The sequence below is a fragment of the Cryptomeria japonica genome, chromosome 8 (genome assembly GCF_030272615.1).
Source record: "Cryptomeria japonica chromosome 8, Sugi_1.0, whole genome shotgun sequence".
NCBI lineage: Eukaryota > Viridiplantae > Streptophyta > Pinopsida > Cupressales > Cupressaceae > Cryptomeria > Cryptomeria japonica.
The window spans coordinates 258917781-258944313 of NC_081412.1; the positions used below are offsets into that span (position 1 = coordinate 258917781).

Consider the following 26533-nt stretch of genomic DNA (forward strand, 5'->3'; position numbering starts at 1 on the left):
TTCAAATAGGTATAGATCTTCCCATAGGTTGGAGATTCTAAACCAAGCAAGTGGCACACGACTTGGGAAACGAGATTCTCATAAGCAAGGGAAAACAATTGTTCCACCAAGAATTCATAACAATTCTGCTTTTTTGATATTTCTAGAAGAGAGGCGATGGTCGCCATGGCATCTGCAGCTTTGTTGTCCTATCAACTAAAATTACATCTTTTAAGTTGTTCAACTAGTGTTTACTTTTTTGTTTCTATACTAAAATTATAATTTAATCTAATGCAAATCCAAGATTGAGCTCACAAGGTTGCACTTAATATTTTGCAACTATAAGAGCTCTTAGATCATTAAAGTAGGTCAAAGTTTCAACTCCTAACTCTTCCCCAAAGTGCGAGTAAGCATGGTCATATTCAATCTAGAAAAAAAAAATAATAATAATCTTAAGGTTCTCATCTCAACCTTAAGGACCACCTTCCACCTCTTCTCATGGGCATAATGATCTTGGCCAATCACGTACTAATAAGTTTCCTTTGCCTATAGCTGGTTTTCTCTTATTTGCGGTTAACCTATATATGAGGCATTGATTGGGAGTTTATTGATGACAGTTACATCCTTGTAAATGTTTTTGGAAAACCAAATGTCTCTGATCCCCTTCCTAGTGATGTTGCTCTCGCCACTCTTGACTTTTTATGTTTATTGATATTTGAACTTGATTTAAATTGTTGTCTTTTTTTATTTTTAACTTTATTCTATATAGAGAGGTTCTACCTTTTTATCAACTTTTTTTCATAATAATGAATTAATACCTTCTTTATTCTTAAAAAGTGATAAAGGTCTTGTTAATCCCAGAAAAAACAAAAACAATACACATCTTTACAAGAACACATAAGGTTCCATAATAATGCTCAGCACATCCCATATATCACCGGCCTCGTTAAATGTTTTCCCGGACATGGAAAGAAATTCATCACCGGCCTTGTTAAATGTTTTCCCGGACATGGAAAGAAATTCAGAAGGAAAAACCAAAAAGGGAATTGAATCTTTATTTCTCGGTAACATAAATCCACTAAAACAATCCTTTGATGAGACTTCCACCACACTATCCACAAAAGACAATGAAGAAAACACCTCTATCATCTTCACTGTGAAATGAACAACTCTCATTCAAAACTCCTTGGTGATGTCCGAGATTAAATTCTGCAAGTTTAACATTTGGCATAGTTGGAGTCACAGCCTGAATTCCCAATAATTGTTATCCATTCCTGATTGCCGACAACCAAAATGATACTCCAATGCAGATCCAAGCACCCATTTCTTGTTTGGTTCTTCCTAGAATGAACTGAAGCCTCGCTTGCAACAGAGTCAAATACCTTGTCTAAATTGTTGAAAGGTACATATATTGCGCTGCTACCACGCCTGGCTCAATGGCATAACCATGAGCCCATGACTCATTATCAGCTGAAAGATGGGTGTTCCATGATAGAACTTATATTGAAAATCCTATAATGAATGGAGCAACACCACTGAATTACGCCAATTATCAAGCATGCTTGCAGATCTGAGACCATACATGATCAAGGAAATTCTCTGACCCAAATGAAAATCATCCAGAGAGAAATCAATTAGGTACCAATTATGCCCTAGTGGATTCATTGGATAATTACAGAAGCTGTAATTCAAAAAAGGCATTATACATTTCAAAGTCGGACATTCTAATGTCTAGAGATAATTTCCACCCACCTTAAAAAAGAATTAAGCAATTCAACTATGTTAACACAGGCAACTTGGTAGATAAGGAAATGTAACATGGTTTGATAATTTTGTTCACAAAACCTTCTAAAGTCGATATTGACTTTAAAACCCTGCCCATATTTTCTAGATTTCCACAAACTGCAAATGAAAACAGGAACTTGAGCAAACTTCAATGAAGTTTTACACAGATCACCTCCAAGACTCGTACACAGTTTTAGAAAAGTCCTTGAGAAAATGTTACTCATAGAAGATTAAGACAAGTAATTGGATGCTTGTAAGTGGCAATGCACTGCAATAAAGGAGGGACTGCATTGTTTATGGGTGGAATTAAGGAAACACGATAACGGCCAGATTCATTACTGAAATCATTATCACTGCAACTAGTTAACGATTTGATCTCGAATTTAAATTGGCCTCAAAAAAGTACCGGGAATATAAACAACTTATTTCTGAAACCAGCAGCTGAAAGTAGGGGTCTGTTATTGGAACTTGGTTTGGTAAAATATGCAACTTTGGCACTGAGAGCACAGACCAACACTTTAAGGGATGCTCCCAAACAAATAGAAATTTGAGTCTCCTTTCTCATGCCTAAAAGGAAAACAAATGCCTATCAAAAATGAATGAGTTGAAATACCTCAGAGCTTATAAACATCCTTCAGCTCGTGGCATGATCAACATTTGTAAGAATAATTACAGAAAATTTTACCCTTGCCATGGTAGCCCCACCATATGAGAGTGCGGTAGACATGATCAACTACAGGTGTGCTACTTGCAAGGTCGATAGATGTTATTGCAGTCAGGAGGTAGATCCTTTGTAGTAATATCTCCGGTCACTAGAAACCTTTCGAAGATAAAACTATATATAAGGCCAATGCTTACCAAAAATAATATACAAAGAGCAAACCACCCCACAAGTCTCCAAGAGCAAACCACCCCACAAGCCTCCAAGGCGAGGACAGCTTTGTTGTCACTTCTGCTCTCAGAAACCTCAAGAGCTAATTTGCAGGAAGGGGCCATTCTTGCCTCATATCTATTGTTTGAACATTCCCAGAAAAAAAAATTGTTGATATTGATCAAGAGTGCCTTCTCTAACCTGCAATATATCCAATAGACATAAATCATGACAAATAAGAAATAGTTTTCTGCCTATGAAAACAAACGAACAAACAAAAACATAATAATGCAAAACCAAGATTGTGACTTTGAGCTCATTTTATTAGTTTAGCTGTTCGAAAGATAGTCAAAAACATCTTAAAACTTCCCCAATTATGCTTACCAGCCGCTCCCACATTGCCAGATCCAGGTTCCATATTGGGAAGTCCCCTGCCACTTGGCTGAGTTGGATTCTGAGGTGCGGACTGTGCCATTGGGACATTATACAAGTTACCATTCATGGCCTGATATGATAAAGGAAGAAATTAGGAAACAAGAACACAGCAATAATCTACTATGCCGTGCTTTACTTTAATTGAAAAACAAAAATAAAGTTACATCCAAATAATAAACCCCTCAGTAAAATTTACCGAAAGATTTCCTCTATTAAATTAACAAAAATAATTGGTTATCCATTCGTAAAGCCAACCTGGGAAGAGAGTTGCATTTGTGGACGACTGAGATAAAACTTGTAAGGATCTATTACATTTGCACCCTGCAATTGTTCCTGTAAATTGGTAGAGTTTGCTGCTGAACTTGACCCTAATGCAGGCTGAGCTGTTCCAGATAAACCAGATACAGGAAGTGTTGATACAGGGAGACCAGATACTTGTATTCCTGTTCCAGGAATCCTTGGTAATGGAAGGCTTGGTCCAGGCATTCCAGACATCGGCATTGCTGCTGGACAGTGAATTGTCGAAGCAGGAAGTGCCGACACATGCATTGGAGGTAGCGGCATAACAGGCCGAACTGAAGCAGCACCCATATCTAGCATTCCCATGCTATAACCCATGCCCATGCCCATGCCCATGCCCATACCCATACCCATATGAGACAAATGTGCCATCTGTGGCACTTGAAAATGCTGCATGCCCCCAGGAAAAACCATTGGAGATATACCCATTCCACCTCCCATTGACATAATCTGCAATGTGAGAAGACCAACAATTGTTCAAATACAGAAAACATATTTGATGCCCAATGCCCATTACAATTAAGACAACTAAGAATTGCTTTAAGCTCTAACGAACTCTTTACCTGTACTTGCAACTGAAGTGTCTTCAAGTATTCAATAGCTTCATCCAGCATCGAAGCTTTGTCAGACTGAAATTGCAATCAAGTATCAACCAAAGAAGCAAATACGTAGATGAATCATATGCCTCTCTACAAAGAAAGATAATTCTGGGCATTTCCTATGCTTTAAATTATGCAAGTAACAATGGTAAGAACATTGCAAAATATAGTTTTGAGTTAGACCTTGTTACAGTGAGGTATGAGCTCTTGCAATGCCCTCATTTTTTCATTTATCCTGTCCCTTCGCCTCTGTTGGCAATGAATAGAAAAAGATTTAGATTATTCCGTGTCTTGGATTTTTTAACAAAAATTAAAAAAATAGTAGACATTCCAGCCTATTCCAATGGTTTAACACATTACTCTCTCTGACTGATTGTGAACTTCTGCAGCTCGACTTCTTTTAGATGTTGTGCGTGGTGGAGCTTGTTTCTTTGCATCCACAGATTCATATTCAACATCCTGCAACCAAGTAATTCATTTACTTCACTTTAAACTACAATCCCATTAGATTAAAGCTGACTAGATTTTCTAGTGATGTTCTAGTGATGTCTAATAGATCGAAAATAATACTCTCCAACCAGCTTTAAACGGCATTTTTTCATGAGGCCTAATAGATCTAAAAATGGAATGCTTGCATTCATCTTAAAAAAGACATAACACAAGCATCATACAAGCCCATTGACTCAAGATATAAACCTAACCTGTATAGAGATAAAAAGAAAGGTTGTCAAAACCGCAGCTTGTGTCCCAATAGAAATGCATCGACTGTGCTTGATAGCAAATACATAAAGAAAAAACTCCTAACTTAACGTTAAACAAGGAAATTAGAAACAAACCATGAGATGAAGCAACTTAAGAGTAACAAAAATAATGCTAAACGCTGCCTCACACAAGGGTAAAAATAGATACTTTCTTCTGTCATTAAATAGAAGAAAATCTTATTCATGCTATAGAACGCCTGAGGTAATTTAACCACCACCAAAGTCTCGTTGAGCATATTTGACATAATTTCAAAAAAATGGGGGGGCAGAGTGGGGTGTGAAGCTGGAAAATTGCAGAAGATCCGAGGGCATCTAAATTTATCTGAAACTTACGGAGTGGAAATGGCCCTGACAATAATAATTATCAGATAATATGTGTCCTAAAAATATTATATTTATAACATGATTCCCTATTGCAAGGTTGCCATATAGATTGAAACGGTTAATGAAACCGAAAGTTAGTCATTGTTTACTTACCTCACTCTGGCACTCTGACTCCTCAGCATCTCTACCCTTCCTCTTGCTTGTATTGGCAGGTTCTTTTCCCATCCTTCCTGCACTGTTACCTGATCCTCCTGAGGAGGAAGTAATTGTAGGTTCTTGAACATCACCTACCTCCCCACATTTCTCTGGTCCTCCTGATGCCAAACTTCTAGCAACATTTGAAATTTGGCTTCCTAGTTGCTCTGGGGCTTTAGCACTGCAAGCAGTAACATCTTCTGAACATGTTACAAGGTCAGAACTTCTCACTGGCTGTGGATTCTGACGAGTATGACAATAACTTATATCGTGGACTTGACTAATAGTTGCAGTACTTGAGGTAATCGTAGTCATATCACTAGTGGTTGACTCCATTATAGAGGGTTCTGCAGGTGCACCTCCATCCTCTCTTAACTTATCTACTCTATTCGATATCCCTATTGTTGATAGTCCGCTAACTGAGCTTATGCTTTGCAGATTTGCTTTAATTGTGGCTGCTGGTCTTGAAAAGTGGGAAAAATTCACTACTCTTGATCTACTACCTAGCTTCATATGTCCTATGTCCATAGTTTGCATTTTTGGAGGTTGCATAGCCAGAGGAGAAACGGATTGTGTAGCGGTCTTTTGACAGGGAGACTGGTTACCTTCTGAATTACTAGAAGGCTGAACACTATTATGCCATTTGGAAACTGGCAGTTGAGTGGCAGTCCGGACTTTGGCAAATGTGTCAGAACCAGATTGAGGTATCAGCCCAGATGCCCTTCCTGCACCCAGAGCCATAGCCTTGTCTGAACTGACTGATCTTGGGCCAGAATCCTTTCCCATATTGCTTGAACCTGCCGTGTTTGCAGCATTGACCATAGTCCCAAATCCTCCTGTCCATGGTACTGAATTGCAGTCGCTGGGTAAAGAAGATCCCTTCTGTACCTGAACACTGGAAACCTTTTCAGCAGGTACATGATTAACCTGTGCTCCAATTGAATCTCTAAACAAGTGAACATTTGTGCTAGGCATTCCTCCGAAGAAATCAGAACAGTACTCTTTTTCCAGAGAATCGTCAAGAGGATAATGTAGCCATGAAGCCATTTCATCTTCCTGAATGGAACTAGCATTGGCTGTTGTCATATCATGTACAACTGAATCCAAAACGTTATCCTTTCCGACAAGGGAAGGCTTTCCGGGTAACACAGCATCATCATTTTGCAGAGATTTAGAAAACTGACTGGGCAAGGGGCGTTTGATCACTTTATTCACAACTGGACCATTTTCCCACACAAGTTCTTCAATATCATGCTCTGGCCTGCACCAGTCATTGAAAACAAGCACAAGAATTCAGAATAAATGATAAAGTGGAAACAATTCAAGGGGCGTTAAGAGCCATTAATAGAACTAATTCACTCACAACAACGATCTCTTCTGTTGTGCAGTATCCCAGTTTGACTTTGTCATTGGAAGGAAATCTGGGGAAGGCATAATTCCATTTTCCGAGTCCCAATTCGGTACACAATGATTCATGCTCTGCAATAAATTTTAAAAAAGGAAAGGTATAATACTATATTACATCCCAAGACCTAAAAAGCTAATAACATACTTATTTCTAAATGCTCTGCAATACTCACCACACAAAAGTAAGCATGTAACACTAAATCTGAGCAAAGATGAACATCAAATTTACTGTCTTGAATCATAATCCCTGCTCTTTCACAGATACTACATGATTCAAAGGAATCATCCCCAAAAGACCCGATTTGATGGAATGAATTACCAACTCTAAACTGACAGATTTGTAAGCCAATCCCCGGAGATTTTATTTATTAAAAAAAAAAAAAAAAAACTTATTAACACAATGGTGAGAAGTGCCATTATACTCAGCGGCAGAAGTTTGAGCTGAGGCCTTAAAGCAATTATGGAACACAAATGCCCAATCCATGAACCAGTAGGTTGTTTTAGTGATCTAACCATGGAACAAGGAAAATGCCAAAATTGACAAGATGAGCTGAACAACATGTCCCCAATTCTCTCATAATCAAGTGCAAGAGCAAGGTCCATCTTCCTAACTCATTTCTTGTGCTCTGAGAAATTATGCCCTACTGGAATGCAGGTGACTATAGATGATCGCATGCTTATTAACCATTTGATTTTCAAACATGGTCATATAATCGAAACACAATCCGTGATCCAGGAAGCTACCTAGAAAGGTCAAATAAACCACTCTTCCTCTGGCTTTTTGAAACTACGAGAAATCTGTTTTTCAGTAAACAGTACCCAGCCCCCGACCCTCCAATGAAAACAGAAAACGCTTGAGACCTGCAAAGCCTACAAACGAGCTGTGTAAAACAAAATCCAATAAAGGCTCACCTGAAAATCCCAAATTTCCAGCGTAACATGTAAAGATAAGTATTAAACTATGGGAATAGGTCATCTTGACTTGTCTTTAATATTTTTTTTAATTATACAACTCATCTGAAAGAGATAATTTACCTAATTAAGTAGTTTTGGGGCGAAGAGTACTTTCAGTAACAGCCAGTGGCAGCGATCTTTCTGGTTTCATTAATCCAATGCAGAAAACTTGACACAAAGCTACTGAACAAATCTATTTATGTAAAAACCCATCAAAGATCACAATTTTTTCCAAGGACTCGAGACCCACTTGTATCCAAAAAATGCACGAAACTACTAATAGGCAGAGACCTACTTCGAGACGATGGCCACAAGAAGAACTTGTGCACAAGGCATTCTAGGAGATGATCTGCTATGTAACTAAGTTGCACACAGAAGATCCACAGCGAATCCATCTTCAGACCTGGAAACACGGCATACGACTGAATCAAATATAAAACCTGGCTCAACATACACCACACAAAAAAATTAACAAGTCCTAGACCCAAAGGCAGTGTTTGACAGGCCACAAACCATCTCACAACCCATGCTCTACATCAAAGCACCAAAGCAAACTAAACGCCGATCCCTACCAAATACTAATAAAGTCAATTGCGGGCAAAAACCCATGAGAGAATTCATCGAACACAGGTAACGCCAATGCATTGCTTCCTATATAACCTACTAATTCAATCCTGGGGAACATCCCAGGGTCGAAAAACTTAACATTAACTACCTTCAGACCAACAAATAACTAATTCCCAATTCTGTCTCCACAGGTCTCAGCAACCCACAGGCTGAACTACACACAGAAAAAATGCCCACCCATTCTTTCCCAAGTACAAAACCAATCACTTGCTCTCAGATACAAACTCTGTAGCAACTGTGACATGTACCCGAGTACATCAAACAGGGCACAAGAAAACGCCCACTGGTTTAACAAAAGTCACTGCAGCCGATGACCCATTGCTGTAATTTCTACCATTGGGGGCAAAACAAAAAAAGGAACCCAATTCGTTTCTTAAAAGAGTGAGATTTGTGAGAGAAAACCCACGTATTTCAGATCAGTTTCCGGGCAGTGGAAAGCTTGTTTGTTGCAGTGAGTCTTGTCTGTTATCCTGTCTTCATTCCCTTCCCTGTTGGTAGCAGCAATCGACCTATGTGGAGTAGTATTCCTTGTGCCTCCTGCAGATAGCATCTGTCAATTTCCTGAAAATTGGATAACGGAAATCAATCCCTCTGTTAAATGATTCCGACAGTGCAAAGCAGAGGAGGAGGAAAGGAAAGCAAATCCGATTCCAAGCAAGAAGAGGAATGAATAATGAGATGTTGTCGCCCACGACGACACTCACCACTCACACACATACACATACACGCACACCCACAAACACCTGACAGAGAGCCCTGTTGACTCAACCTTACCCACCTTGAGTTTTCTCTAACCCTGGTTATCCTGGTTTCTAATCTGGTTCACTAATTATTTTGGCGTCCGCGAGGGATAATGTAAAGTATTGAAGCAGCAGCTACCTTTTAGTTTTTTTGCTTCTTCCATTTTTTTTATTTTTTATGATTGGCAAGTGAGAATGGACCAGAGTGGGTGTATAGTATGGGAGGAGGGTCCTTCATCCTACCATTTATAGGCTAGAGGCCCCCCTCCATCCTCTCATGGAGATTATATTGAATTTAGTTATGAAAATTTTGAGGTTGATATTTTTTAACATTTTTTAAATAGATTTGAGATTTTTCTGCGAAAAGTATTCATATCGATTCGATATTTAAAGGATATATATTTGTGTGATATAAATCTTAATGGGTCCGGTTTAATTAATATATTAAGATTGATATATTTGATAGCTTTTAGATAATTGGTTTTGAAAAGTTTGTGTTAGTATTTGTGTATGTGTATGAGATTGAATCACATCTTAAAAATCATGTTTATATGATGCAGATTTTTCTTTTGAGAATTGATAAAGTATTATATATTCATCCAAATGTACAATGTACATCATTTTAAAGGAGTAGAAAATATTGGAAATAATAGTTTTATGTCAATAGATATGTAACGTATGCATAATATTATTGTAGTTTCAAGGACTCTAGTCTTTCTTCTTTGATTTTTTGTTTAGTAGGTTGTACCTATATCTAGTTGATTGTGGCTGGGATATCTTAAAGACTGTTTTTCCACAAATATCATGAATGAAGTTTGTGAATGATGTTTGACAAATTTATATAGATGGGCTCATCTCAATTAAGGTTCACACTAGTCACATCATCCTTCAAAGAATATGCTATGAAAACGGTATCAATTATTCCTTATGTGACATACTCATTAATGAGAAATACTCCAAGCGGGAAGAGACCAAAGTGGGTGTATGTGTGGGATGAGGTCCTTCATCATGACATTTAACAGGGTAGTGGCCTTCATCAATCTACATGGCTTCTCATTATACTCTTGTTCAAGGGACCTTTCATGGAGAGATTGGTGGCTCTATTACTAGATTTGTTATATAAATTTCTAATAGATATTTTGAGGTTGACGTTTTTTGACATTTTTTAAATAAATATATTTAGGTTTTTTATGTCAATGGCAGTCATATTGGTTTGACATCTAAAAAATCATATTTATATGATATAGATCTCAATGCATATTCATTTTAAAAGATATATTGAGATCAATATTTTTTACATCTTTTAAATAGATAGTTTCCAATAGCTTATGTTGATAGTATTATATGTGTATGATATTGAATCGACATCTAAAAAAATCAAGTTTATATGATGTAAAAAAATTCCTTTGAGAATTAATAAAGTATTAGATATTCATCCAAATGTGTAATGTACATCACTTTTAAGGAGTGGTAGGTATTACAAAGAATAATTTTATGCTAGTATGCATAACATCATTGTAATTTCAAGGACTCTAATCTTTCTTCCTCGACTTTTTGTTTGGTAGGTTGTTCCTACAACTAATTGATCGTGGTTGGCATATGCTAAAGGTTCTTTTTCATAAGTATCATGAATGAAGTTTGTGCATGTGGTTTTTGATGAATACTAAGGGGGGGGTGAATTAGTATGCCAAAAACTACTGCACAAAAACACTTACACAGTCTAAAGATAAACCGGTAAAGCAGTCTGACAGTCAAACCGGTTACCACACATGCAAACCAAAATGCGAATAAAGCATTCACCCACAAAAGCAATACAACCATAACACAAGATATTTGACGTGGAAACCCAACTGGGAAAAACCACGGTGAGATGGAACTCACAAGTCACTATCTACAGAATAGAAACCAGACCGGTTAAGGTCTTACAATGTTCTTCACCAGAACAGATCCTGTTAGGAATCTCAATCTCTTTTAGGAGATAAGTCCGATTAAAGACTACCTTGTTAGAGAATTTTAGATTCACATGTGTGAACCACCTTGTTAGAGGATTTTACAAAGGCTTTGAGGCCTACCCGGTTAAGGGCTACAAACTTGTCAAAGATGTGAGTAATCAACAAGTGTTTGATCTATCTAATAGCACAAACTGCTTGGTTAGATCCAGTATTGCTCACAGCTAATGCATTCCAGCATTACTTCAGTCTTCTCTCTCTCTCTCACAGTTACAACTCGATCTTCTCAAATAAGATCGTTCTCACAACAACTCAACTTCCACCTCAAACCCTAGCTCAACATTAACCCTTTCAGCAACAACTTAAAACCCTAGACATGATGTCCTTTTAAAGGAATCTGATTTCATGTCGGTCCAATAGGATTACATTACAATTTCCTAGGTTCAATGAATCTAGACATACTTAGTAACACGACAAAAGAATCATCGTCAATGTGTCGACACCGTCAAACAATCGGTGGATTGGTAACTCATCACAAAATGTCGGTTGGTAACTCATCACAAAGTATTACCGGTTCATACAAAATACTAGTTGTTGGTTTGTCACAAATGAAGACTGGTAAGAATGTGATGTGCCGCTTTGCTCCCTCGTACCGCTTGTGATCTGTGAACCGCTTGGGGTCGACATGCCGCTTTAGACCGGGAAACACATTCTGCAAAATCACTAGTCTAGAGACTAGTATACAACATACCGGTTGCAACAAATACCGGTTGAGCACAAGCTCATACATATAAAGGTGGATCTCAATACAAGTGTGTGTCCATCAATGACAATCACAGCATAAACAACAAAAATGCCAACAGTTTTTAATAAATTCATATAGATGGACTCATCTCAAATGAGATTCAAACCAATAACATCATACTTCAAAGAATAATGCTAGGAAAACCATATTAATTAGTCTTTTTGTGACATACTCATTCATTAGAAATACTCGAAGTGGAAAGGAACCAAATTGGTTGTATGTATGGGACAAAGTCTTTCATCCTAACATTAATAGCATAGTGGCTCTCCTCCATCCACATGCCTTCTTATTATACTCTTGTTCAAGGGACCCTCTTGTGGAGAGATTAGTGTCTATACTCAATTTGTTTTATAAGTTTTAATAGATATTTTGAATTTGATTTTTTCAACATGTTTTAAATAGATAGATTTAAGATTTTTACATTAATAGTAGTCATCGATTTGACATCTAAAATGATATTTATATGATATAAATCTTTATGGGTATGTTTTAATAAGTACATTAAGGTTGATATTTTATAACATCTTTTAGATAAATAGATCTAAAAAATCATGTTTACGTGATGCAAAAAAAAAATCTTTGAAAATTAATAAAGTAATGGATATTCCTCCAAATATACAACGTGCATCACTTTAAAGAAGCGAAATATATTAGAAAGAATAATTTTATGTCAATATGCATAACATTATTGTAGTTCCAAGGACTAATCTTTCTTCCTCAAATTTTTATTTTGTAGGTTGTTCCAACAACTAATTGATCGTGGCTGACATATTTTAAAGACTCTTCTTCACAAATAGCATGAATGAAGTTTGTACTTGATGTTCAGTTCATATTAGTTGAGGTTCAAACTAGTCACATTATCGTTCAAATAATATGGTAGGAAAAGCATATCAATTATTCATTATGTGACATACTCATTCATGAGAAATACTCGAAGTGGGAAGGGACCAAAGTAGGTATAATTTTGGGATAAGGTCCTTCATCCTAATGCTAATAGGGCAATGCTCCATCCACATCCTTTCTCATTATACTCTTGTTCAAGGGACCCTATCATAGAGAGATTAGTGTCTATATTAAATTTGTTATATAAATTAAATAGATATTTTGAGGTTGATATTTTTGACATTTTTTAAATGGGTAGATTTAAGGTTTTTACATTATTAGTAAATATGTTGATTCAACATCTAAAAAATTATGTTTATATGATATAAATATTTTGTTTTATGATATAATTCTTAATAGGTCTATTTTAATAAATATATAAAGGTTGTACTTTTTCACATCTTTTAAATAAATAAATTTAAAAAGTTTATGTTAATGGTATTATATTGAATTGACATTTAAAAAAATTGTGCTTATACAAATGTTGAAAAAAAAATCTTTTGAGAATTAAAACTATTAGATATCCATCCAAATGTACAATGTACATTGCTTTAAAGGAGTGGAAGGTATAAGAAAGAATAATTTTATGTAAATAGATATGAAACATATGCATAACATTATTGTGGTATTAAGGACTCTAATCTCTCTTCCTCAACTTGTGTTTGGCAAGTTATTATTGCAATTGATTGTGGTTGGCTATCATGAAGGCTCTTTTTCACGAATGCCATGAATGAAGTTTGTGCATGATGTTTAAGTTGCCAACCAATCACATCATCCTTTAGAGAGTAATGCTAAGAAAATCGTATTGATTACCATTATGTAACATACTTATTCATGAAAATGTTCTCTAATTTTTTTAACAAAATATAAGTATTGAAATTGAGTTAAGGGATTAAAAGAATATCTTATTTCAGTAGTTCCAAGGTAGACATTGTAAAGATCAAACAGTAAAAACATATATTCAATTTTTTTTTTAAGTATCTATTAAATGAGGGCAAATTTTGTTATCAATTTATCATTGCACATTGAGTTTTTCTCATAGCCACTAGGGAGGACAAGCTTATGGTGAAGCAACTCATTAGTTGCTGAAAATGTAATGTTTATTCTAGAATTAATATATTGAAATAACTAAACTATAAGTTTGAGTTTGCTTCAAAAAAAAAATTGTAAATATGCTCACGCCATTATATGTCTATGCTCTCACTATAGATTATGCCTCTCAATGCAATCAGAAAAATGCATTATAAAGTAGATGTTAAAGGCTCAAATTAAAGAGACGTAAAATTATGTCTTATCTAAATAATATAGAGTAAATAGAAAAGGTAATTCTCCTTTTCAATGCGTGTAGAGTCACATATGCTAAAATTGTGTTTGGGTTAATAAAATACTTTTTTTCATATTTTCCCTATAACATTTTTTAAAATTTATTTTTATAACATATCCTCACTACATATGTTCAAGCTATATCAATTGTCAACTAAGGAATTATTCATCTTCAAATAATCATAACCAACTATAATATGAATATGTCAATGATTGTGAATAACACTACCATGTAGAAGCTCCTTGGAGTCAAACAATGTTTCATGGTTTTGATTAACAATGGAATATAGTATAAAAGTAGCTATTTAAGGTTGAACATATAAATTCACATTAATATAGTGTGTATGTGTATGTGGACACACACACATATAAATTTATACATGTACATAGATATGCATACATATATATGTATATGTATATGTATATGTGTGTGTATGTGTATACATACATACATACATACATTATATACATTATGTGTGTGTGTGTATATGTATACATATATACATACATGTGTGTGTATGTGTACGTATATATGTATGTGTGGGTGTGTGTACATATATATGTATATGTATGTGTTTATATGTAAGGATGTGTATGTATACATTTGTATATGTACATATACATATATACATATATATGTATATATGTATACATATATGTGTATGTGTGTGTGTGTGTACATACATATACATATGTATGTGTGTGTATGTATATGTATACATATATACATACATACAGATATATATGTGTGTGTGTGTGTGTATATATATATATATGCTCACACACACATATACATACATGTGTGTGTATGTGTACATATATATGTTTATACATGTATATATGTGTGTGTGTGTATATATATGTATGTGTGTATATGTAAGGATGTGTATGTATACATTTGTATATATACATATACATATGTATGTACACACACACACACACACATATATATATATGTAGACACCTAAAAATGGTCAACGCTTGCGGGATCATACTTTAACATTTGTGCATTGCCTCATTTCAGGTTTTTGCGTCGCATTAACATTTCTCCTATGTCATGCACTTGGTTTTTATCATTTGCAAGCATCGAGTCTTTCTTCTGCATTCTTCATTCATCTCACTCTCAAATTTGGTCTTGTCAACAACACTATCCAGTCATGATTTTGATCGATTTTATCCTATCACATCAATGTTCGTGTTCATTTGTCATCATTTTGGACATCGTCAATCCTAATTAGGGTTTTGTCCTCTTATCAATCTTATCATCTTGCGATCGATTTGTCATCGATCGTTGTTATGTTAGATCTTGTCATTTTGCGATCAATTTGTCATTGACCGTTGTCATTTTCAATCTTGTCGTCTTGCAATCTATTTTGTCATCGATTCTTGTCCTCTTGTCAATCTTGTCATTTTGCGATCGATTTGTCATCGATCGTTGTTTGTCTCAATTATGTCAATTTGGATCAATTAGTCATTGTTCCTTGTCAATTGGCGCATTTATCAATCAAATCATTTATCACATTGGTCCTTTGTTAATCCGAATCATGATCGAGTCAATTATCTTTCATCAAGACCTAATTGTCATCCTTGCATTGCTAATTTATCTTCTAGGGTTTCGTGATTTAATCATTTAACCCTGTTTGCCTTTTCTCCCTCTAGGTTAAATAAATTATTTATTTATCCTAAGTCTTCTTGTCACAATTAAATATTTATTTAATTGGCTAATTAATTCCCTCTCTTTATGTGAATTAATTGATGAATGAAAAATTATTAATTAATTCACTAATTCCTAATTTCCTCATTTTTCTAAATTCTAATTTCCTAATTTTCATCAATTTCTTAATTCCTAATTTCTTAATTCCTCTTTTTCTAATTTTCTAATTTTCTAATTCCTAATTTCATTTCTCTCCTATTTTTCTCCTAACTTCATGGGAATGACATAGCAATTTGTCATAATTTGTCATAATTGACAATCAATCAATTTTTGACATAGAAATTTGTCATAATTTGTCATAAATTGACAATCAATCAATTTTGCATAGAAAGTGCATAGTTTATCATAATTGACATAATTGATTTGCAATTTCCATTTGAATCTCTTCATGCTAATTTGATCATTTCTCCAATTTGTCTATAAATTGGATGAATTTCTTCAATCTCAAGGCTAATAATCGCTTGTTTTGAATTACTTTGTCGAATCAATCACGCTTCGAGTACTCTTGAGCAATCATCTTGTCTACTTGCTTTCATATCATGATCATGCACTAATAGGTGAGATCCACAACAAAGCTATTTGGAGAAGAAAGAAGGATAATGGAGCCGCATGAAGGAGACATTCGAATTTGCATCTGGTTTGCTTAGTTTCTTTAGTTTTGAATGTTTTGCTTTTCATGTCTCTATTGAGTGTAATTAGGATTGATCATTGCAATGAGCTTTTGTGATTGAGCTAGATTAGTATTTTGATATTTGCTTTGATAATTTCCAATTTCCTAGCTACATTAATTGGTGAACCCGACGTGAACTAACCCTCTAATCATGTCTTGAGTGCCTTTTGAGTTGATTTGCAGGTCAAAAACCCAAGAAACAGGGTAATGCAGGGCTTTCTGGGATCTTCTGCGCCTGTGTAAGACAACTTGCGCCTGTGTTAAGCATTTTGCGCTTGTGTTAAAGACATTCTGCACTTGTGTCATGAGTTCTGCGCCTGTGTCATGAGTTCTGTGCCTATGTAAAGTCCAGAAACAGAGGTAAAAATGCAGTGTTTTACTTGAAAATTGTTTGTTTTGCATTTTGTTTTCTGCTTTTTTGGTTTTTTGGTACTGATTCTTTGTGCAGCACCTTGGCATATGCATGACAAAGACAACAAATGAAACTACTAACATTTTTGTGCAGGATCGATAGTCAAAGACTAAACACACCAAACTTCTGACTTGGGTTTTGCAGGTTGCCTTGGACTACAGCTAAACTTTGTGTTTGCAATTAATATTTAGGCACCTAGTGATTTCTAAATAGGATGGAATGAATCTATGCTTGATTTGATTGTTGAGTTTGACATTGGAGTAGGAGAGTATGCTCTCATCCTTCTTAGGGTGATCAGAAATCCAGATCTTCAATACCATGCTCATGTCTTTGATTGTGTGTCACCTTTAGAGGGCCTGCCTTCTGGACCATTTGCTTTTGCAAGCAAGTGATAATTGTGAGAAGGGAACGACCCAAAGTGAGTACGGCTAGAATACCTTAGCATTCTAACTCACTATAAAAAAATACCTGATGAGCGAAAGCTTTGAAGGAAGGGTTACGTGGGAATTGCAGTTACTTGGGAAGTGATGACCCTTGAACTCTTTCTCATATCAACATCTAAGTAGGACCTCATGGTCTAAATCGTGCTTGCGCGACTACATTTGTTTGGTATCTTGGTGGGCTTAATGTCTCAATCACGCTTGCGTGACACCAAGGAGTAACGCTTAACAAAAATCCTTACTAAACACCTTGTATTTAGAGGCCAAAAACCCTTCTAGTTGTTTGAGAAGGACAAGTTTGGATACTTGGAAGAGATACTAAGTTTGCCATGGGGAGATTTCCATGGGGACTGATGCTTGGCTGCCCTGAGAAGTGAGTGTTGTGGAGGGGAGCCTGTGGGGTCAAGCATCTATGTATTCTCCTTGAATCCCATAATGAGTCTACCTCTCAAGTACCTAATGTCCTTGCCTACCATAAGAAATGTGTGAATGAGCATGATTGTATTGAGTCTAAGTTGAAATATCTTGTCTTCTTTGTTTGTCAAAATTTGAATTGCATATCATTTCAAAAACAAGGCAAATTGATTCAAAACAAGGTTAAACACAAGAACATTTCGTTCAACAAAGTTCAATACACCTTCAAACATGGTTATCAAACATTGTTCAAAATCTTGTCTCAACATTCATGTCACTTACATTTAGGTTCATCCTAGGTTGCATTTTGCAAAGTTCATTGTCAAGTACCAAGGTTAGGTTTCACCTAAGTCATACTCCTTTGCATATCAATAAGGGTCATCCATTTGTATGTGTCCTCTTGCATTAGAGTAATACCATTGTCATACTTTGCATACCCTAAATCTCTTCATTAAGTTTAGGTTATTATCATATCATATTAAGGTCATTTGCATAGTAATTGTCCCTTTGCATATAGTCTCAAAAACTAGGTTTTGTCATACTTGAGTAATCCAAATCTTTGATAAACCCTAAGTCATTGTTAAGAAGTCTAGACCTTGTCAAACCTTTTCTTTTTATGTCATTATTGTCATTTGGTCAAACCTAGCTTAGTATCCAAGCATATAGGGGAGACTTTGTCATTTGTCCTTTTGTCACTTGGTCCTTTTGTCCTTTGAGGTCTAGACATCATTTCAATTTCCTAAGGGTCTCTTTTAGATCTGCATTCCAAAAAGTTTGTCGAAATCTTGAAAAACAACCAAAAACATAGGTTGCATTCTTGCCATAGATTGAATTCTCATTCATTTAGTTTGCATTTAGTTGCATATCATATATTGTCTTTGAAAAATTCCAAAAATATTGCATTTGCATAAGTGACATGCCTGTTGAAACAAGATCAAAATCTAAAAAGATGGGTGAACCAACGTATCAACCCATTGACAACATATCAAATTCACAATTTCAAACCAGTCAAACAGTACAAATTGAAGGTTCATCAAACACATCACTACCACCATATGGAATGGTTCAACTTGGACCACCTCCATTATATGAACTAGTGTTTGTACCTATGAAACCAGGACATGGGAGTGTTCCACCAACTCCAAGAGGAAATGCACCTTTCAATTGGAATCAACCAAACTTGCAACATGAAGTACAAACATTGTATGAAGAACAAACCCTCTCACAAGGATTTGGTTCAGATCAAGGCATTCACCAAGAAATGAATCCAAATATCCAACCAGATTCTTCATCCAATTCTGATGCTTCTGATGATGTTGACATGTTCCTTCAAGATCCAAAGATAACAAAAAAGATGGATAAGTTCTTGAACAAGGTCTTTAAGATGTTTCCACAAAAGTATCTTAACATGATGAGTAATGTGACCTCTTCAAGTGAGCAAATCAATGTGCAAGAACAACAAGGCGGTGAGTTGTTAAGTTTCTCTCCGCATCCAAATGAAGAAAATGCACAACAAGCAACTCAACCTACCTTGATGAGTAAACATGCTTCAAAGGCATTGACAGTGACTATTCCTCAAAAGTCACCATTTGAGACAATAAATAATCCATTATTCAACACAACACCTATAACACAAGATCAAATAAAGACCACGCAAATATTGACAACTATCCCTCAACAAGAAGTAGTTCCTTATATGCATAAAATGGGATCAAAATCTAAAATGCAAGAGAGCTTTACAACTGGAATGCCTGATATCACCAATGTCCAAAACAATTCCACGATGCAACAAAGTTCTTATGTCCCATTAAGTTCAATATATTTGCCAAACACTATTGCGACAAATCCTTCGATAATGGTGACACAAAGAGCTACGGATAGTGGTTTGCACCAACAACAACTGTTGCAACAATTGAGTAATACACAAAAGGTACAATCGAATGTGCAAACAAGCAATGTGCAACAACAACAATTTCGCATTCGACAACAAATTGCAGCGCCTTCAGCACCATTACAAGTTAATGCAAACTTACAACCATCACAATGGATTGGACAAACAACACAGCAAGTTAATGCAAGTGCTATACCCCATCTTAAGGAGAAGCAATGAAAACCACCTAAACAAAGTTTTTAACAAATGATGGGATACACACCGTGACAACAATTGGCACAAAGTCAACAAATTCTGATTCGTCAACATCAACAACATGTGCCTCAATATGTGCCAAGGCAAACAAGCTATCCTACTTCACAACCGCAATTGGCGCCTGTGCAATATCAACAACATACTTGATTGCAATATCAACCTAGGCTACAAGAAGCACAATAACAAGGTCAATATCCAGGCATAGCACAACCACAACAACAAGAGATGTACCAAGAACATTATATGCCGGAGACACCAAAAACGGCCATTTCAGAGTATCAACAACTGATCGGAAATACGATGTATCGACAAAGAGTACCCATTGGGATTAATGATGGACCTCCAAAATCTGATACAATTGTGCAACAACTTGAGAAGTTGCAACGAAAAGTTGACACATTAGAAACTAAAGGAACAAAGAAGTTGTATACAGATCAAGATTTATGTCCTAATCCATTTGACAAGAGTGTATACATGCCTCCATTCCCTAAGCATTTTGAGGCACCTAATTTTGAGAAATATAAAGGGAATGGCAATCCAAAAGATCACATTCGAGCATTTTTCACGGCATGTACTAAAGTGAGTTATGAGGAAACATATTTAATGCACTTATTTGCACGAAGTCTCATGGGACAAGCCATGGATTGGTATTCACATCTGCCAGGAAATATAAAGACTTGGTCGGAATTGGCTCAAAAGTTTTTATCTCATTTCGCGTTCAACATCGACAGTGACGTGACCATGTCAGATTTATGCAACACCAAGCAAAAGCAAGGTGAACCATTAGTGACTTTCTTGCAACGATGGCGAAGCTTGTATAGTCGTTATTCCCTAGATATACCTGAAGAACAACAAGTGAATCTGTTTATCCAAATTTTGGTCCCAGAAATGATGTATGAACTAAAATTGAAAAGTCCCAGTACTATTGAGAAACTCATTAAGAAAGGAATGAGCATTGAAACGGCTCTTGTAGCTAAAGGAATTATCAAGCTCAATAAAGATAGTGACAACACAAATTATTCAGGGGACATAAACAGATTTTGGTATAAAAATAAGAATGTCACTAATGATGGTGTTGTTGATGCAAGAGCGGTGAATGCAAATCAACCCCCATTCACAATCAAGAAATTGAGTGTTCCTAATATGTCAACTATGGAACAAAATCAAACACCAATGAGCAATGTTACTCAACAGCCGCAATACCAATAGCATGTTCAACAATACACTCAACAGTATAATCAACAACAAGGTCAGCAACAAAATCAGCAACGCAAACCTTTCCGATCGAGGGATGGGCCTCCTCGACAATTTACCCCATTGGGAGAGCCTTTTGAATCAGTAATGAAGCAATTAATACAAGCAAAATTTATTAAGCTACCAGATATCAAGGCAGAACCAGTGGTAAAACCGCATTGGTGGAATGATAATGCATACTGGGAGTATCATCGGTCCAAAGGACATAAAACTGCATCATGTTTTCAATTGAAACATATGATTCAAGATTTATTAGAGCAAGGAGTAATTGAGGTAGATCCACCCCATGCGACCTCTAACACTGATCATACTATTTTCAAAACTCCTTTGCTTGATCATGACAAGGGTAAAGCGTCTTCTTCCAACTCTGCCCAAACAGCAAATTATACAAATACTAGTTATAACAATGTCATCAATTGTTTCAGAGCATCAAATGAGTATGTTTCTACCCTAAGAATAAAGGAACAAGATTCTTCTTGCGCGGTCACCACTCGTCGATCTAAAATAGTCCTGAAAGGAGCTCCTGCAGCTCCTTCCAAACCAACTCCCGCAAGTCAGTATAATCTCTTGGATCATTTAGGAAAGACACCTGCACAAATATCAATCCTTGAGTTGTTGAAAATGTCTCCCATGCATCGTGTAGTCCTGGATAAAACTTTAATTGAGTCCACTGTCCCGACAGATATTGATGTTGACTAGTTTCAAGCCCGGATTGGACATCTAGCTGTTTCCCAAAATGTCGCATTTTCTGATAATGATATCTCACCTGATAAGCTCCCTCATAATGATCCTTTACACCTTGAAGTCTTTGTCCATAATTGCAAAATCTGACGAGTCTTGATAGATGGCGGAGCGGGTCTTAATATTTGTACCTTGAGAGTGGTCATTGGCCTTGGATATACAGAAAATGATATTGATGCTTCCAGAAGAATAACAATAAAAGCATATGATGATGCTGAGCGCCCATCCAAAGGGATAATTACATTGCCTATCAGAGTCGGTCTAGTGACAGAAAACACTTTCTTGCATGTCTTGGACCTTGATCTCCCTTACAATATGATTCTTGGTCGTCCATGGATCCATGCAATGAAAGCAGTTCCATCCACTTATCATCAATGTTTAAAATATCCTTACAATGGAACTGAGATAAAAATTCCAGGAGATCCTAATCCATTTCAATTTTGTGCTACTCTAAAGGATACCCCTCAGCAGCAAGTCCCAGTCAATAGAGAGGCCAATTCACATAGTTATGTGGATCCTAATGAATTGTTAGATGCTGTCAAAGGAAAATTGAAGATACAAGACCAAGGATGCGGAGAATATTCAATGGATCAAACATTCCTCATCGGGAATTTACCAATATCTCCAAAATCATATGGCAAACCGCATTTATTGCAAAAGGAACCTAAGGTCATTATTCAATATCAGCCTCCCACTACATTTACAAGATGGGGTGAACTTGACAAAGAAAATTTAGATGATGATGTCATAGATTGGCTTTACAAAGATCCAACTGAGACCCCACCTGTCAGGTTGCCAGTGGAATGATACGACAAAGGATTTACTATGCTGCAAAAGAAAGGATATGACGGCTGCAGTGGCTTAGGCCTGAACAACAATGGAAGGCTAGAACCTGTTATACCCAAGATGTGACCTCTGACTTTAGGGTTAGGTTTTGTACCGTTGTGAATTGGACCCTCATCTTCCAAAGTGCCCACGTGTAGAAAAGGGCGTGGCCCTGATGATGAAATAACACCCAAGGATACCCGACCCGAAACTGATTCCAATGAATGGGAGTGGAGTTCTTTTTCTTCTAGCTCCTATGCCCTCGACAATATTTTCATTGACCCTGATAATTTGCCTATGGAAGACAAACATGAAATAACTCCTCTTCCTAAAACATGTCCTCATGCTTGGATAGAGTCATTCTGGGATCCAAGCTCCGAATCAGATACAAGCAATTCGGATAGTGACACCACAGATGTTTACATCTTTACCATATCAGCCCTTTCTCTCCTTACAACCGATGATGACATGCCCCTCATCTATCCCCACCTTATCCAACATGACCAACAAGAACCACTCACATTGGACTGTTTTCAAAATGACGAAGCAATTGCAGAATTCCTTGGACTATGGGAAGGCATGCCACAAGGGGATCATAAGGCAGGATTTGCTATCGATTTGGATTCCATAGCATATTTTGGGGAGTCAACTCCCTCTTCTAGTCATCAAAATGAAAAAAGAAAAGAAAAAGTAAAAAATCAAAAGAATAGATCTTTGAGTGAAAACCGTAAGGCACTCTCTTATCATACAAAAGTAAAAACAAAAGACGTACCTGCGGGTGAAAACCTCTCTGAGGCGCCCAAAGGTGGAAGAGTGGACATACCCCTATCAAGTCAGGACAAATCAACATTGCTTGTGGAAATGACCGAGGAAATCAATTTGGGTACACTCGACAACCCTAAGGTTATTCATTTTGCTGCTTCTCTATCAAAACAGGAAAAGATAGATTTTGTCAATTTCTTTCTTGAGAAGAAGATCAGCTTTGCATGGTCCTATGCAGATATGCCTGGCCTCGATCTAGAATTAGTCCTTCATCATTTGCCATTGAAAGCCGATGCCAAGCCTGTCAAACAGAAACTTCGAAAGATGCATCCCCAGGTGGCTCTTTTGGTCAAGGTGGAACTGAAAAAATTACTGGATGTGGGCTTCATTAGACCCATTGATTATGCAGACTGGATTTCAAATTTAGTACCAGTTAGAAAAGTAACTGGGGGCATCAGAATCTATACAGATTTTAGGGATCTCAATAAAGCATGCCCTAAAGATGATTTTCCATTGCCAAATATCGACATCATAGTGGACATGACTGCTGGATATGAGATGCTTTCATTGATGGATGGTTTCTCCGGCTATAACCAAATTCACATTGCTCCTGAAGATCAACATAAGACAACATTCACCTGTGCTTGGGGTACCTACTATTGGAATGTGATGCCCTTCGGTCTTAAAAATGTAGGTGCAACATATCAAAGAGCAATGACGACAATTTTTCATGATTTCATGCATACTTTGATGGAGGACTATGTTGACAACTTGTTATGCAAATCTGTCACAAGAGATAGTCATTTAGCCATCCTGGGCCCAATCTTTGACCGAATGGAGACCTACAAGCTTAGACTCAATCCAAAGAAGTGTGTCTTTGGTGTCACAACTGGCAAGTTACTAGGGTGCATTGTTTCTCACAGAGGCATTGAGGTCGACCCTGACAAGGTTAAAGCAATAATGGATATGCCTCCTCCTTCTAATCTCCGTCAATTATGCAGTCTGCAAGGAAAGCTCCAGTCAATCCACCGCTTCATAGCTCAGTTGGCCGACAAATGTCATCCATTCCAGCATCTACTGCATAAAGGTGTCGCTTTTAAATGGACTGAGCAATGTCAATCAGCCTTTCAAGCTCTCAAAGAATATTTGCTGTCGCCGCCTATCCTAATGCCTCCTATAGAAGGAAAGCCATTTTTATTGTATATTTCTGCAACTGAAATGGCATTAGGAGTTCTCTTGACCCAACAAGATGAGAATGACAAAGAGCGAGCTATTTATTATATCAGCCGGACACTGGTAGGTTATGAGCTAAATTATTCAACTATTGAAAGGGCATGCTTAGCAGTGGTATTTGCAACACAAAAGCTTCAACATTATATGTTAAGTCACCAAACATTGTTGGTTGCAAAAATTGATCCCTTAAAATACTTGCTTAGCCGAGCAGCTTTGATGGGTCGCCTAGCAAAATGGGTCATGATTCTCAGTGAATTTGACATTGAGTATATGGAGCGAAAGGTGATAAAAGGACAAGTCATAGCAGATCAACTTGCAGAGGCTCCTATTTATGATGATCATCCCATGTTGACAGATTTTCCAGATGAATCAGTATTTGCTCTTACATCTTCTAATGAATGGAAGTTATACTTTGATGGATCCCATACCAAGTTTGGGTCCGGAGCCAGCATCTTGTTTGTCACCCCTCAAGGTGATGCTATTCCCAAGTCCTACAGGATAACTTTTCATTGTACCAATAACATTGCAGAGTATGAAGCATTGGTTACAGGACTTCGAGTAGCAGTCCACTGGAACATCACGCATTTGCAAGTCTATGGAGATTCTCAATTAGTCATCTGACAAGTGAATGATGACTACGAAACAAAAGATGAAAAGATTATTCCTTATAAGCATATGGTAGATTTCTTCAAGACCAAATTCATGGCTATCCATTTCAGTCAAGTTCCAAGAATGCAAAACAAGTCGGCAGATGCGATGGCTACGATTGCTTCCATGTTGAATATGCCCCACAATATGGACAAATGTGAATTTTTAGTCGAACAATTGTTGGTTCCTTCTTTTGACATTCTGACAGCGGATGTGATGTGCGTTCTTGTTGGTCCCAACTCCCCGTGGTACAATGACATATATCAATATTTGAAATCCCAAACCTTACCACCCAACCTTTCCACTAACCAACACCGAGCCTTTATCCGACAGACAGCCAAATATGTCATCATCGCCGACACCCTTTACCGTCGTTCTTTTGACCATACCCTCCTCAGGTGTTTGGATTCTGACGAAGCACAAACGGCTTTACATGAGGTTCACGATGGTATATGTGGAGGCCATTTCAATGGTCTGAGCTTAGCCAAAAAGTTGATTCGTGCTGGGTATTATTGGCCCACTCTGGAAAAAGACGTTCACGATTTTGTTAAGAAGTGTTACAAATGCCAGATCCATGGAAACTACATTCATGCACCAGCCCAAGAGCTTTATTCTATCATATCTCCATGGCCCTTTTCTCAATGGGGATTGGATCTTATTGGCAAAATTCACCCGACATCTGCAAATGGACACAAGTTTATCATTACAGCCACAGAGTATTTTACAAAATGGATCGAGGCTATCCCCACGACCTATATCACTGGTGTGCAAATTTCAAAATTCCTATTGAATTATATCATCTGCCGGTATGGGGTTCCTCTTTCCATAGTCACTGATAATGGTCGCCCCTTCAAGAATAAAGATGTCAAGGAACTTTGTGAAAAGTTTCATATCCAACACCGTTTCTCCAGTCCATACTATCCACAGGGGAATGGTCAAGCCGAAGCATCTAATAAAACCATTATCAAGATCCTGAAAAAGGTTGTCAATGATGCTGGTCGAGATTGGCATGTTCAGTTGAATCCAGCACTATGGGCTTATCGCACTTCTATCCGCACACCTACTGGCGCAACACCTTATTCCTTGGTGTATGGTGCGGAAGCCATTTTACCTTTGGAAGTGGAGATTCCTTCCTTGCGTGTTTCCTTGCAACACCTGATTGATGATGAGACACACAGAGTCTCTCGGTTGCATCAGCTTGAGATGTTAGATGAGAAACGTCAGACAACCCTGACACATTTGCAAGCATATCAAAACCGTCCCCGTCGCTCTTATAATAAGAAGGTCAAAGGGCGACACTTCGAAGTGGGAGATCTGGTTTTAAAGGCAAACCCCAAG

At 36.9% G+C, this 26533-nt stretch overlaps 1 protein-coding gene across 8 annotated transcripts; it reads right to left on the reverse strand.

The window, feature by feature from the left end:
• Positions 1-996: 996 nt before the first annotated feature.
• Positions 997-9147, reverse strand: LOC131059975 (transcription factor PIF1). Of its 8 annotated transcripts, none has more exons than XM_057993040.2 (10): positions 8644-8776; positions 7906-8013; positions 6613-6670; positions 5208-6510; positions 4330-4428; positions 4153-4218; positions 3934-3999; positions 3326-3820; positions 3020-3140; positions 997-2836 (listed from the first exon to the last, which is right to left on the reverse strand). In XM_057993040.2, the coding sequence occupies exons 2-10, from the start codon at positions 8003-8005 to the stop codon at positions 2832-2834; spliced, it is 2313 nt and encodes a 770-aa protein (XP_057849023.2). In that variant the 5' UTR covers positions 8006-8013; positions 8644-8776; the 3' UTR covers positions 997-2831. The 8 variants fall into 8 exon arrangements, with proteins under 8 accessions (XP_057849023.2, XP_057849026.2, XP_057849021.2 ...); XM_057993043.2 differs by lacking the exons at positions 7906-8013; positions 8644-8776 and adding exons at positions 7401-7517; positions 7692-7893 and having other exon boundaries at positions 6613-6728; XM_057993038.2 differs by lacking the exon at positions 7906-8013 and having other exon boundaries at positions 3020-3101; positions 6613-6728; positions 8644-9147.
• Between the last annotated feature and the right edge of the window lie 17386 nt (positions 9148-26533).